The sequence below is a fragment of the Talpa occidentalis genome, unplaced genomic scaffold, assembly GCF_014898055.3.
Source record: "Talpa occidentalis isolate TD23 unplaced genomic scaffold, MPIMG_talOcc4v2.1 talOcc4.7, whole genome shotgun sequence".
Taxonomy (NCBI): domain Eukaryota; kingdom Metazoa; phylum Chordata; class Mammalia; order Eulipotyphla; family Talpidae; genus Talpa; species Talpa occidentalis.
The window spans coordinates 104,558,254-104,573,614 of NW_023605083.1; the positions used below are offsets into that span (position 1 = coordinate 104,558,254).

General features: G+C 43.6%; 1 protein-coding gene across 3 annotated transcripts in view; it reads left to right on the forward strand.

The window, feature by feature from the left end:
* Window positions 1-15,361, forward strand: part of SYK (spleen associated tyrosine kinase) — a 69,418-nt gene that overhangs the window by 37,488 nt on the left and 16,569 nt on the right. For all 3 annotated transcript variants that reach the window (XM_054689257.1, XM_054689258.1, XM_037493903.1), the window contains exons 4-7: window positions 5,537-5,675; window positions 8,804-8,885; window positions 9,246-9,295; window positions 10,895-10,963. In XM_054689257.1, the coding sequence (XP_054545232.1) occupies window positions 5,537-5,675; window positions 8,804-8,885; window positions 9,246-9,295; window positions 10,895-10,963 (340 nt within the window). The remainder of the gene's footprint in view (window positions 1-5,536; window positions 5,676-8,803; window positions 8,886-9,245; window positions 9,296-10,894; window positions 10,964-15,361) is intronic.

The following is a 15,361-nucleotide window of genomic DNA, read 5'->3' on the forward strand; positions in this document are numbered from 1 at the left end:
CAAGGGGTTAAGCAGAGCACTATGAAGCTATCCACAGCCTCTGCAGCATGAGTTTGATCCCCAGCTGTTCAGGGAGCAACCTACATGGCGCAGCAGACCTCTCCTGTCTCGCCCGCTGCTCCCCTCAGCAGTGCATTTCAGTCAGTCTGCCTGTTCTGTTCCCCACTCTGTCTCTGGTGAATCCTCTCATTCCCCACATCTCTGGCCTGTACCCCAGCTCTTGTATGCATAAATAAATAAATCTTTAAAAAAAAAACAAAGGTAGGCAAGGACAAAGGATATACAGTGAAAGCAGCACTTTCAATTGGTTTGCCAGGATTATACCAAGTCCAGAGAAACTGATATAAGGATTGGTTCAGGTGTGTGCAAACCACCCAGTAGTGGTTAAAGCACAGATTTCTGGGTCCCCCACCCCACACTTTTAAATCACTATATCTGGATTATGACCCACGAATGTGCATTTCTAACCAGTTCCCAGGGGATGCTGATGCTGCAGGTCTGGAAACCATCCTTGCACCTGCTACCTACCTACGCTGGATGAAGAGCCGTGACAATTTGAGATTTTCATAGTTCCCCAGAGGATCTGTAACCATCCTGGGAATGCACTACAAGTAGTGTAGTAATTCACTGGTTGAAATGGAATTAACCTTAAAATGAGTTCTCCTTATAGAAACTTAAGTGAAGAAGTTGAAAGGAGGGAACTAGACAAGCCCAGCCAAGTTGATTGGGCAACTTTATCTGTCTGCACCTCGGTTTACTTGATGATAAAACAAGGAAACTCATGTCTTACCTGAGCTGTTAGAGAAGAAAACAAGGCAATTTATAGAAAAGTATACTAGTGGTGATCACACATCTGTACCTCCTGCAACTCTTTCATCAGTCCTGAAAAAGTACTCAGCCAATTTCTTTTTCTTCAAATATTGCTGCTCTTTTTCCTTCAAAAGCTCCTATTAAACATTTGTTGGACCTTTTTAATTCATCCTTTACATTTTCCTTATTTTTTATTTCCTTTCTCTGTGTTACTCTCTGGTAAATTATGTTTTAGGACTTGTCTTCTATCTCTGTCATTTTCAGTTCAGCTGTTTCTTACCTGCTGTTAAATTCATCCATTGCTTTTTGTTTTCACTGATTACATTTAAAAAAATTTCTAGCAGTTCTCATTTTTTCTGACAATTTCTGAGACTATCTCATTGCTTCCTAGTTTTTATGATTACACCTTTTGCTCCCTTGAACATTTCATAGTCTGTGTGCTTTATTTTGAAGGTGCTTGGGGTAGATATCTCTGGCCCTCTTGGCTCCTTCCCTTCCTGACCTCTATCTCAAGCTTATATTTCCTTGTGTTTTGAGCAACACTGTTGATCTCAGAGTTGACTGATCTTCTCTGTGGGAATCCCGAGTGTCCTGCATCAGGAATGCTATCCTCGGGCTTGAAGAGGTTTACATCTTCACAAGCCTTTGCGTTAGGGTGGGAGTCTTGGCTCAGGAGCTCACCTTGCACTGGCCTGGGATGGTGCCCCCATCCACTGCTTTTGGCGCTTGTCCTTAGGTCAAACTCATGCTTTTTTTTTTGCTCTTATTTGCCACTCACTTTTCCCTGTCCAAGTTTCAATTTACTTTTTGTTATATTCTTAGATCTCAAAAGTAAATTACGGGTTTGTCTTATTTCATTAATGAATGTGACTGCTGTAGGAGCTCCCACACCACATGAAAAATGAGGTTCTGTTGGAGCCTCAATGCTGCCATCATTGATCAAAGTGTGCCATTTTATTTGATATATGTGGTTCTTGGCCAAAGGTCAGCACAGAGTCACGACCTGTCAGAAGTGAAAAGTTCAAAGGGAGCGGTAATATCAGTATCAACTTGCTGTCTGATCAAGCTGTCCATAAAGCTGGAAGAAGCAAAGCATGACCTAGTTCCACTTTCACAAGTTGGGGCAGAGGAAGAGAGAGGGGGAATTTGTGGTAATATTTTAGAAATGGCGAGAAGGAATGACATGGTCTGGCCATAGATTTGGCCTGTGATCTGTACTAGTTAATTTTCCTTGCATGGAAGACACATGTGCCTGCATTTATGGTACAAGGCAGAAGCACTTAGAAGCTGTGTTTGTCTTTCATGGATCTCTGGGATTGTGATCTCTTCTGAATGGGGGCTTTCCACTCTACAGGTAATCTCCCTCACTCCTCTCCTTCCTGGATCCCCTATGCTGCCCCTGCTCAGAAGCCACTTAACCACTTTGAAGATGCTTCTGAGAGAGGACTAGCAGGGTCCAGGTGTCAGTGTGTGACCACTGGTACTGCCAGGATGCTGCAGGCCGGCCATGGGAGCCCTTCCCTGTCTATTTGCAGGCCTCACTAATCACAGTGACTTCGTCCTTCCCCCCAAGCCATCCATGTTCTGCTTTGCCATGGAAAAACATGCACAGAAGAGGAGGCCTGGCAGGAGAGGTGCTCTTTCTTTCTTGCAGCAGATGCAATGTGGTGTCACAGGGGAAGGGCTGCCGTGAGGTTCCCAGCACCTCCGGGGCCCTCACTTCCCCTCAGCTTCCATATGACCACAGCACACTATCTCTGATCCAGAAGGGCAAGGAGGGTGGAGAAGGAGGGTGGAGAAGGGCAAGCTCACCAACCTGAGGCTGTGCCTGGTAGAACTAATACTCTCCTCACCCAACTCACCTGTGCAAAAAGAACTTTGGCATTTGTGAGATGCAAAACCTCCTCCGGTTGTCTACCCCAGGAGGGGAGGTGGCCCTCCTACCCTTTGGCCTCTGCCAGTCACCTTGCCACTGGGCATAAAGAACCAGAACCAGTTAGACCAACTTCTCAGCCTAGCTCCATTCAAGTCACTGAGATCTCACTCTGTGATAGCCAAACACCAATGTGTTGGGAGCTTGCTTCTTTCAAGAAGCTCACTGGGAAAAATATTCTAGGGCTTCTGTAAACACTCCTGTGACCAATTAACCCCAAGTGTGGAAGGCAGCAAACCAACAGGGGCCACAAGAGTAGTCTTTGCCCTGCCCTCCCTGAGCATCTGAACAATTTGCCAATCTGAGGCTTTTTGGTAACAGGCGGGAACAAGAGGAGGGTTTCCCATGTGTTCAATTAAAAATAGCCGAGCCCAGGGCCTCCCCGGTGGCGCAGCAGTTGAGCGCTGGGTTGCGAAGCTGCCCGCCGCCTCTGCGGCGCCGGTTCGATCCCCGGCTGCTCCCCGGCCACCGGAGGAGGGTCCCACATGGCGCGCAGACCTCTCCTGTCGCCCGCTGCTCCCCTCAGCAGTGTACTTCGGTCCTTCTGCCTGCTCTGCTCCCCGCTCTGGCTCTGGTGAATTCTCTCACCCTCCCGCGCTTCTGACTGTACCCAGTGCATGTATAAACAAAACAAACAAACAAATATAATAAATAAATAAATAAAAACATGCCTCTATGAAAAAAAAAAACTATTAAAAAAAAAAACTATTAAAAAATAGCCGAGCCCAGGATCTGCCTGCAGCCAGAGGATACCCCACAGTTGCCGGCCGTTAGTGTCACCAAGCCTCTGGTCTTCGCCACCTACAGATGTAGGGCCTGTGGGTTTCCCTTCTCTGCCCTCGTTTCCTGCCAGCTGCCTCAGGGCGGCACAGGCAGCATGTCCAAGACCTCATCCCTGCGCCTGTGGGTCTTTAGAGCATGATCATTGGTAGCTGTTGCTGCCAGTGTCCCAGGCCCTGACACCTGGCTGGAGCCCCGGAGAAGAGTTTCTCCTCAAGGATCTGTGTGCATTCTGAAGACGTGTATTCAGAAGCAGGAACTCTCTAGTTCTGCTTTCCACCAGCTGTTTTTTTATGCTTTTTGTGTGTGACATGTAAAGCACAGGAAAGGACCCACTGCTCTTCATGTGCAGTTGGATGAGTAATCACAAAGCACACAGCGCCGGTGTCAGGAAAGCACATGTCCTCCCCACTCACCCATCTGCGCTTGAGGATGCCACTCCCTGGAGCCTGTGTCCAGCTTAGCCTCGATCTGTTTCTGTCTTTTCTTTTCAGTTCTACCACCGAGGACCTGGGTGTCCATCTCTAAGCGAAACTGCCTGCTTTGGCCTGTTTGTGGCATTTGTGTGTGTGGAATGGTGGCGTGTGTTTTATGCTCCTGGAGTGCTGTGTGTTCACTGCCACTGGTTCACTGTATGGTTCTCGACATTCCATCATGTTAACAATTACCCGACAGAGGATTTCCTCACTCTGTGGCCCGTGAGCATTTAGGCTGTTTACATTTTTCAGTAATCACAGAAAAGACTGCTATAAACGCCCCAGTGAACCTTCTAGGCTCAGAATGCATGGATTTTGTAAACCTAGAAGCAGCTTTTTGGCACTCAAGGGATGTGTAGGTTTAGTTTTAGTAGAAAGCCCAGGTCATTCCTGAAGTGCCGGCGTGCATGCAGTTTTTGAGAATCAGTTGCACATTCCAGCAACATTTGCCATTATCATCAGTCTATTTAATTTTTGCCCATCTGTAGGGTGTGAAATAGTATTTCCATTCTAATTTGCATGTCCCAGATTCCTAATGAGCTGATTGCACCACTCCCCTTGATAACCTTCAATCCTCCATGCCAGGTTTGACAAGAAAAAGTCAATTAAGGCACAAGGCCAGATGTGTGTGGGTGTTGGACACGAATCCAGAAAACCTTGTTCAGATCCTCTTTATTGTCTCTACAACCTGAGGTTGAAGATGTGAAGGAGGCTAACTCAAGGAGAATGACAGGTTGGCACGGCCTCATGGACATCATATGCCCACCTGCTCCTTTTCCTTATGCATAAATTCTTAGTGCCTGGTGTTAAGAACTTGTGCAGTTCTCTGTAGCTCCAACAGCCCTATTTGTTCACCACCAATCTCATAAACAAAGCATTCATAAATAACCCCACATTATAAAACAGCTTCCCTATACAATGGACTCATTTCTCCCCAGATAAAAAAACATTTTAGCTTTTGTGTGTGTGTTGTCTTCTCTTTTTCCTAGTTTGACAGCTGCTAACTGGCCTTAATTGGCCATGTGACTATGAAAAGGGAACTCAGGCTTGGGGTGCTGGTGACCTGGTTGGGTTGGGTTAGGAGGGGGCAGTGGAGGCACTTCCAAGACTGCCAAGGGCCTGGGCGTCTTCTCCCACCCCAGCTGCCATGAGCAGTAGACTATGGAAGAGACTGGATCATCATGCACAGCCAAGCACAACTTAAAGACATTTATTTTTGAAGCAAAGTTCTACCCCACACAACATAGCTCGCCAGTCTTTGTTTCTGAGATGAACTACAAGGCCGAGGAAAGTGTGACCACAGCTCTAAAGCCTTCACAGACATGGCCACTTGCCACCAGGAGGAGGGAGCAGATATGTGCGCCACCCCCCTCTGCCCCCAGCCAGGCCACCCATCCCCAGCCACCGCATGTTCTTGTCTCTGACTCTCCATCCCTGCTGAGCTGTGAGCTGGGCACAGTGGACACAGCCCAGGCTGCCCACCCAGGGCATGCGCCCTGCAGGAGCGGGACTCACAAGGCTGCCTTCTCTCTTCCAGGATCAGGGCCAGGGACAACAACGGGTCCTACGCTCTGTGCCTACTGCATGAAGGGAAGGTGCTGCACTACCGCATCGATAAGGACAAAACGGGGAAGCTCTCCATCCCCGATGGAAAGAAGTTTGACACGCTCTGGCAGGTAAGCAGGGTCCTCCAAGCCTGGAGCTTGTTAGAACATGCCCAGCCCCCTCAACCTCCAGGTGCCTCACACCAAATGTGAGAAAGGATGGTCCAGTGAGTGAGGCTCTGGAAGATTCCTGCCCAGGATCACTCAGCATGGGCTCCCCAAGGCAGTGCAGTTCAAGAATGTGATCAGCCTTTAACAGGAGACCCTGCAATGGGGTCTAGAAAGTATCTCTCTAAGACCTCTAACTGGGCCCCTGAGCTACTTTTCAGACAACTGCACACAAAATTAAGGTGTGGAGGGCTGGGAAGGTGACCGGGAGACAGTTAGCCACTCCTGTGAGTTGAGGCAGAACTTAATCTACAATTCAGGTTCCATTCTCACTGCAGAATGAGTCTCCCTGAAAATTAAGCCAACTTATAATGTGAGTCAGCATTGCCCAGACACACTTGTGCAGGCACTTCAACCCTGCTCTACCAAGGGCTTATTCTTTTTTTTTTTTTTTAAGATTTATTTATTTATACAAGCACTGGGGTATAGGTCAGAGGCGCGGGAGGGTGAGAGAATTCACCAGAGACAGAGCAGGGAGCAGACGGACCGAAGACACTGCTGAGGGTAGCAGTGGGCGAGGCAGCAGAGGTCAGTCGCACCATGTGGGCATCTCCCTGACCAGCTGGGAATTGAACCGCTGTTTCAGAAGCCATGGACAGCTTCAAAGCGCTGCACTCAATCCTCTGCACCATCGGGGAGGCCCCAAGGACTTACTCTTGACCCAACTGCTAGTGAACCAGAAACAGTTTCCAATTTGGGAGTTCCTTAGGCACTGATGAGTCCTAATCTGATGCCCATCCCTGCTTTCTATTGGCCTGCTCTGGACATGAACAGTTTGTCTTTAGATGACAGCCACGTGAGCTGACCCTGAAGGAAATGACTGTGACCGCTAGGGCTCCACCACCAAGAGTGACAACCATGGTTGTCAACCTGCAAGAACCCAACTCAAAAGCCCTGTTTAAAAAGTTGAGACCAGCAATCCTTATTACCAAAGCATGAAAAGTAATGTCCACCTGTTGTATTTAGATTCTTAATGCCACATTTGAAAAACAATACTCCTTTTCTGAATGATGGGTCTTTATTCATATTAGTCATAACACTGGCTTCGTTTTTCATCTTTTGGCTCATCAGCATTATTGACCATTTTGCTTTATTTTAGAGGTATTGATAGCCTATCAGTACTATTGCCCAGTGCAAATCACAGCAATGAATAAGAATATTGCCTTCAGGCATTAATTTCCCATCAAAATCTCCTACAAGAATCCTTGCAGGCATGTGTTTAAAGGTTCTCAGCATCCATCAGCCAGGGCAGCACTAGAAACCATGAACTTCAGGTGCACAGCCATTTTGGCTTCTCCTGAATGGCCATTTACAGTTTCAAAGTCTGTGCACCCACCATCCTACTAGCCCTCTCTAGTTGTTGTGAAGTTCCTTCCCAAGACTTTCCCAAAGTTATTTATTGCTCTGGCTTATCACAGTTTTCAGCCCTAATTAAATCTTTTTAATCTGTGGGTTTTTTTTTTTTTAAAGAGCATCAGAAATGCCAGCAATATCGCCCATTTTGACACATGATTCCATTGTTTTTTCCTGGAAATAAGGCATAGAACCTGTGTGCTCTGCCTGCCCAGGAGTCAGTGCTGTTTTTCTGAGAGCTGGTAATTGTTACTCTATTCTAGTGCCCTTGCTGTAGATTCAGCAAACTCACAGGCAAAACTGACCCCCTGACTGTTTTTATGTAGATCTTGAGTAAAATGGCTTTTAAATTTAATGGATTATTTAAACATAAATAAAGGACTAAGTGACAGAGATGGCATGTGACCTGAAAAAGCTTATTCTATTACTGTCTGGCACTTTCTAAAAAATGTTTGCAAGACTCTTGCTTAAGAAGAAAATCCACTTTCCCAGCCACCTTTGCAGATTGTTTAAAACTGAAACATTGAAGGAGATGGTTGAATGATAATTGAAGAGATGGATAGGGGGGGTCTCACCTGTTGTAGGAACCTTAGTAGCCTTCACCCAAGAACACACCACCACATTTACCAGAATAGGGAGAACTTTGCTTCCCTTCCAGTAGCATGTTAGGCTGTTCAGATTGAAGCATGTATATGAGCACAGATCTCATGTTAAGTGTTCTTATCACAATAAAATAAAATCCTAAAAAATAGGATGTTATATGGAAGGACAAAACATATTCATTCAACAAACATTCAGCCAAGTAGGCAAGTTTTGAGTGAAAAGAAGAATAAGGAGCAAGTAGTTTTTAACTGGTTAAGAGGTACCAGTAAATATAGAAGGAAAAGGTAAAAGATATGAAGATTTTAGCTTGTTTAAAGAGGAAATATCTGAGAAAAAAAATAGAATACAAACACCGTCTTCTTATTGTGTAATTTTGATTAAACATAAATAAATCTGCTTGTTGCTAGTTAATGGAGAAACTGAACATTGTAATTCACAGTTTTCTGGGAGCCAGATAGACAAGGATGTCCGTGTACTGTCACCAGAAGGCTATTCTCCAAAAGGTCAGCTTCCCCCATGTCCCAGCTCCTAGTCACCAGTGCTGTGGCATCTCCTCTCCAAAACTTCTGGCCTGAATTCTTTGGGCCTTTCAAATCCTTGACTGGCAGCACTATTGTAGTATTAACCTCTGTTTGTTGTGATCCACTTCTCTATCAAGGATGAGAAGTGTTCTCAGTCACCTTAATTTACCTTTTGTCCTATCTCAGGACCTGACACACAGCAGAATGTTTGTTGAATGAATGTTAGCATGCTGAATTCACTTGTACAACATCCTGTGGATGTAGGAGAATATAAACAAATAAATGCAACTTGCTACCCCCAAGAGAAAAAAGACAAAGGAGGGAAGAGATGAGCCAAAAGGGAAATATAGTCCTGAAGGGAAGAGGATGTGTATGTATCTTGGTGTGAAGTCTGAAGGTGGGAGGAGAGGCCTGAAAGCGGTCAGATAGAACACTCAAAGAAGCATGTCCTGTTGCACAGATTTGTCCTTGAATCACTTTTATAATCACCTGCTCTAGGCCAGGCTATTTCTTGCTTTGTTACTTATCACACCTTTTGGCTTTCTTCTCTTTCAGCTAGTTGAGCATTATTCTTATAAACCAGATGGTTTGTTGAGAGTTCTCACCGTCCCATGTCAAAAAATTGGTGCGCAAGCAGGTGAGTCACTAAGAAATGGGAACTGCAGTCTTTAAGCCATTGATAATCATCAGCCTTGTTTGATATTTGGTTTGTTACAAACTCAGGTGAGAACGATCTTATTTTTACTGCCTGATTTAAAATGATGTCAAATCTTTCATTGTTCATATATACCGTGAATCAAAAAGTAAACTCATAACTTGAAAAAAGTGTGAGTTTTAATTGCATACATGAGAATTTGAATGCAAGAAGATATGTGCAAAAAAAGTACCTACGTGTGAAACACTGATATTTTACAATCACATGGGATGAACTGCAGTGGGGGTGGGTGAACGTCAACATAGCGGTAATGCACTAATTGTCCATTCTCTTTCTAACCAGGACATATTAATTTTGGAACTCGTCCCCAACTCCCAAGCTCCCATCCTGCGGTAAGTGTTATTAGAATACCACTGAAGGTAAAGCAATTGTATGTAGCATATACATGGGTTAGCCAATAGGAGTAGTTGTCATGGCTGTTTTTAATTACACTTGATAAGGTGAGATTATGATGTCAGCTAAAATAAGACTATTTTCAGTTCCACGCTAGCCAAGTTTTGTTAACTTCTTGGCTAAGTTAAAGTCTCCCCATTTTCTGAAAGCATGCAAAATATTTTAAAACCCAATGTTAAATCAGAAATATTCCCCCTGGTGAATCTGGAGCATGGTACCCTACTGTTCAGTCTCCATGTGAATGGTTATGTGGATCCATGTGCACGAGCCACATCATCCCTTGTGTGGCTGGTGTCACATGTCTGGTCTGTAAGATGCCGTCTTATGTCAGCCCAACACTTTTGGCCAAAGTAACCCAGGCATTGCTATCAGAAGACCCAGGCATTTCTGGGAGAGCTGTTTTGGTGAAAGCATAGCAGAGGAAGACTAGGGATGGGGGTTTTCGGCATCACATGAGAGAAGCCCCTGAAAAAGGATGAAGTTAGGGGTGTGACCAGACACCCCCTACCCCTTCCATGTCAATAGGACATGGGAATGTGGTTTGGCCACATGTCTCCAAAGGGGTGCTTTCCTGATGCCCCTAAAGAGGTATAAATCACCTCTCTCCTCTCCCTCCAGACTATTAGGAGTTGGGTGCGGACATACTCAAAGTGAGACTGGCTTCCTGCTCCTTTTGGAGGGACTTCAATCTGGCCTCTGATGTCCATTCATGCTGTCTGTGAGGTGTAACGCTCCCCCATCACCAGCTGTGCCATCTGCACCTCCCTTTTGGCCTGTTGAGCCTTTAAACACAAAATCTGCAGAAAGAAAGTGGAGTGTGCCTTTTGCCTCCTGAGCAACCCCCAACTGCTATGCCACATTGAATCGGGCCCTGGGCCAGCCCTTGGCACCAGACTCTTGGGGACTTGAATTTGCTAAAACCCCAGTGGACCTGCAGTCCACTTCAAAAATGCAGCGCTGTCACAGAGACATCACTTATATTTCTCTTGGCCAGTCTGCATTAAAGCTGTAGGCTCCAGAGACAGATCAATTCTCCTCTGAAACAGGTGAGGGTTTGTGGTTGAGAACACTTAAAAGGGTATTAAACTTTATGTTTAGCCACGCAGGGACTTCAAGAAGTTAGACATTTTGGAAACATGTTTCATTGACTGGTGAAATTCATTCAAGAAAATAATGCCGGTGTCCTAAGTGAACTTCTCAGTATATTTCACAAACAGCATGGAACCAGCACCCTAAGAAATAACAAAATTGGGCAGTCAGATTTCATTCCTTTAGGATGATTTGTCTGGAGTTTGTGACATAATTCTACATGAAACACAAGTTATTTAATGTAACAGCTCTAACTTTGTAACCCCCTGTAGAAAGTGTCACCCAAATATTTTTGCAGCATTCATAACACCCCTGTGAAGCCCATAGTAAATTCCATTGGCAGATTCGGGCTGGGGGGGGGGAGTTATGTGATTATAATCAAGCCACATAAGGTAACTGTGTTTGTTTCTGAAACACTTACTCTTCCTTTTTGCCATTATGGTTTCTAGGCCTGGACAGCGGGTGGAATAATCTCAAGAATCAAATCATACTCCTTCCCCAAGCCTGGCCAAAGAAAGGTGCTAAAGCGTCCCCTGCTTGCTGTCCCTGACTATGCGGTAGGACAGACCCACACTCAGCCTGCCCGGTCTCCGTGTGTGCTGGCCGGCCCCTCTTTTGCACTATGTCTCTGCCCAGCCCCTCTCTGCACTGTGTCTCCCCACTGCCCATTGTTCCCTGTGTTTTCCGTGTGAGCCCCGGTCACTCTGCTGCATAGTCCATGGCCATGAGCATGCTCTCAGCTGAAGTGAGGGTCGTTGTGGCCGTGTCCTGGGTGGGAGCAATTCTTTCGTGTAGAGTCTTTTCCAAGAGAGCCAAGTTGCTGTTGAATTGTCAGAACCACATGTTGCGGAGCTGTGGTGACGATGATATAGTGCTGATGGCAGGTACTGAGGCTTCCTGCGCCCTGCCCATTGAGTGCCAAAGGCCGTGTACTTTGTAGACAGACATCAGGTGCCCGGTCACTTCTGTATGGCGGTAGATTTCCCACGCGGACTGTAAACTGAACGTGTGTAAAGATGAGAAGGAATTTAAGGGTTAGTAATACTGTTTTTCCTTTTGAGACAATAAGCTTCACAGATGGTGCATTTTTCTGTTTTGCTATAAGGTTGAGAGAAATGAAAAGAAGTCCTTTTTTAATGACTTAGATTCATCCATCATATAATCGGGCATCAGTGGCAAAAGAAGACTGAATAAAGCAGATGAATTGGACATCAGTTATTAGAAACAAGGGAAATAAAAAGCAGGAGAAATCTGCGATGTTATTTAGTAATGATTTTCCAAGTAGGTGGTCATACTCAAGATGTCTCAGCCTTGTTGACCACAAAAGGGAGAAGTGAGCTGAACGTGGGACTTAAGGGGAAACGTTGTGTGCTAATCCCAGTGGAATAATTATGTCGATTTTCATGTCATATTCCTGGTCAGCAAGGATCAGCTTGGGGGAAACATCATCTATACGGTGTTGTCACACTTGGGGGGGTGACAGTGAGGGCTCCCTGTGCCAGATTGTCAAGGCAATGTATTCTTAATGTCAGTGTCCATTTTGCCCTGTGACTTGTTTGTTTCAAGTCATCAGGGACAACAGGTAAATGAGTGCTAGCCTTGAAGGGGTCTGCATTCCCCATAAGCTGAGGCAAGGCCATGTTCACAGATGTTCTGGTCCTGGATGAAAGTCAGCACTGCCCTTTCTGCTCACTCGGTGGCCAGGATGCATTTTGCAGGACTGCAGTCCAGTGGAAAATAGTCCAAAGGGTTCCCCAGCAGCTGAGGGATTCAAGCTGTATTCTGATTCAGGGTGTTTTTCTACCATGGGCTATCTTTTGAGGTTTCTTATTACATATCCAACTCGCGTCCTTGGTCACTGCTGCGGCTTGGCAGTTCAGCTGGCAGAACTGGAGCACTGAGTGCAAAGTGCACTAACAAAGCTACACAGCACAATCCAGGCAGCAGCCATGCCCACAGGGGCCTCCTCAGCAGGCAGGGCCCCTACTCACCCCCTTCTTCAGACCCTCCACAGACAACGGATGCCTAGCAGCCATGAGAAGCTCCGTGGGCTGCGCCCTCTTTCCCGCGATTTTTCATTCATCTTTCTCATTATAATCCCCAAGGCCTGAGTGCCAGGTCACAGCCCCTAGTCCAGGCACATTCCTAGAGATGAGCGTTTTCACTATTACAAAGCAGACATAGCACATTGATCTTAATTCTGTGATTTCCACATACCCCATCCAGGAGTCACGCAGGGGAGCTTGACCAGTCAAAGATTTATGTACAAAAGAGACACATGTGTCCATGCATGTGCATAAACATTGATACATACCTACATCTATATTCATGTATATACACACACAGGCAAGTGTCTGGGCTGGCTAGCAGTGTCTGTAGGGCAGGCCATCAGGAAAGTACAGTAGTACTTGAGATCACAGCCTGATTCAATGACTGAGATTATTATTTGGGTTCAGACTACCCAAAAACATCTCTCCAAGAAATAATAACAGCATTGTGAGGAGACAGACACTGCCTCATCATTGTCCCCAGCAGGTTTAAACAAACTCAGGTCATTCACAGTGACCAAATGAATGTCTAGAAGATAAATTTTAGAAGATCTTTAGACTAACAAAGAACAAATGTAAAGAATATTGAAGAAAATATCAGTAAATAAAACAACCAAAAAAATAAGCATTTGCATGAATAAGAACTATAACATCAAAAGAAAAATAAAAAACTTGGATTAAGTATTGGTAATGATTTTATATATATATATATATATATACACACACACACACATCTATAAGATTAAAGAGATTTTATAAATCAGTAAGAAAAATTTCAATTGTCTGGCAGGGCAGAGGTTTATAGTAAAGTGGGTATAAATAGCACTAAATGATAGGAAAAACATAATAACGGAAATGCAAGTTAAAACTCTGGTGGCCTATAATGTCTAGCAGTGAAACTGAATCAAATAAAAATGCTTGGCAACATGGTAGACAGCAAGGGTATCATGAATAAGCACTTTCACAATTCAATGAAAAGTATGAAATGATATAATCTCTAAGAAAGGCAATTTCATAACATCCCTCAAAACTCAAGGCACATATAACAACTCTGAAATTTTTATTCCTAGGTATTTATCATACAGTTCTTTTATGTGTAATCGGGTCTATATGAAGATATTTACTACAACATTGTATAACTCACAAAGCTTGGAAATAATTTAAAAATCTGTCAATGGGAAATAAAATCAATTACAGAAAGATGAATACAATGGGAAGCAGTTGCAATCTATAATTGCTTCCAGAATTTAGTTTTAATCGCCAAAGATAAAGACATATGTATGCAGATGTGCTAATATAATATAAGATATTCTTCCAGAATATAGGACATATTGGTTGCCTTGGAAGTAGAAAACAGGTGTCAAGAACACCAACTTTTCATTGTAAGTCCTGTTATATCTTTTTAAATTTGCACATATTAAAATTAATCATTTTTTTAAAGAATTAAATACTAGAAAGAATCCAAGTAACACTGTGACAATACTGTTTGGCTGTATTCTGTTTAAATTTATAATAATTGAAATATGCACTGAATTGTCACAAATGCCAAAATTTAATAGGAAAGCAGGATAGGGGTGATTTGAGCTATGGATTAAAAATGTTTTAATTGCTCATCAGAAGTATCTTAGGAGGACTAATATTTATGTTTTCACAAATATATGGAGAACTAATTTTCTTTTATTTAACCAAACATAAGAAAAGGCTTAGGGGAATTACATGAAATATTCCATCTATTTAACCAGAGTATAAATAACTTTCTTGAATTTGTTAACTTGATTAGCGTAAGTAGTTGCTTTTAAAAATTCAAGCATAAAAAAGTCGTGTTAGAAGTTGAATTAACTGTAGCGTATAGATACTTAGTGAAAAGTATGTTTTGATTGGAAGATTGCTAATCAGGTACTTTGAAATTTCATAATAAAATTCAAGGGTAGGTGTATTTTAAGCCTTTTTATAGAAATTTGTAACATTTTAATACTTAAGAATATAAGTGAATTTAACTAAAAATAGCAAGTGAGATACTTCCTTCCCCCTCCACCCCACACACTTGCTTTAACGACTGGTAATCCTCAAATTAATGAAACCGGCTTTTATCAGTAATGGAATGTTTCTCAAGTACATAACTCTACCCTTTTATTATAGAAAATTGGCAGAGTTTGAACAGCATCCTTGACAAGTGAAAGTTTCATATTTCAAAGCCAACTTCTCTAAGACTTATTTATCTTAGTTGTGGAAATGTGTTCCAGAATTCCAAATGAAACCCATTTTCATGTTTTATTCCAACACATATGCCGTTAATTGGAATACATAAAGACATATTTAAATACACAGTTTACCAGGGTTAGCCTGAGAAGAGATTGAAGAAAAATTGTAGGTTATGCCTCTTTACTTAGTAACTTTTGTAGTCTGGGCCAGACCCATGAGAAAATGGGCTTCCACCTCATTATAAAGCACCAGATCTTAGATCTTTGTTCCTAAGGTGAGCAACTGAAGCAGAGCTCATATTATCCTGTGCCCTGACCAATGCTGTCTGTCTTGGCCCTGACTACTGCCCTTCGGGCTCACAGACCAGAACCTTGCAGGGCTAGTGACACACAATGTTTCTGAAGCCTGCTGACTCTTCTGTCATGGCCACTGTGACAGTGTGTTGCTGCCTAATTAGAAAATGTCTTTCAGGAAGTCTGGGAGTAAAAATTAAGGTTTAGGAAATGGATATTAGGAGATGCAGCAGCTCTGCCTAATCAGAAAACTCTGAATTAGCCTGTCAGCTCCTTAAAAGCAGTAATTTCTTTCTCTTTTGATCATTTCTGAGTCCCCCAGTTCTTAAATACAGGCATGCACTCTTTAGAATATTTGTCAAATACATTTTCT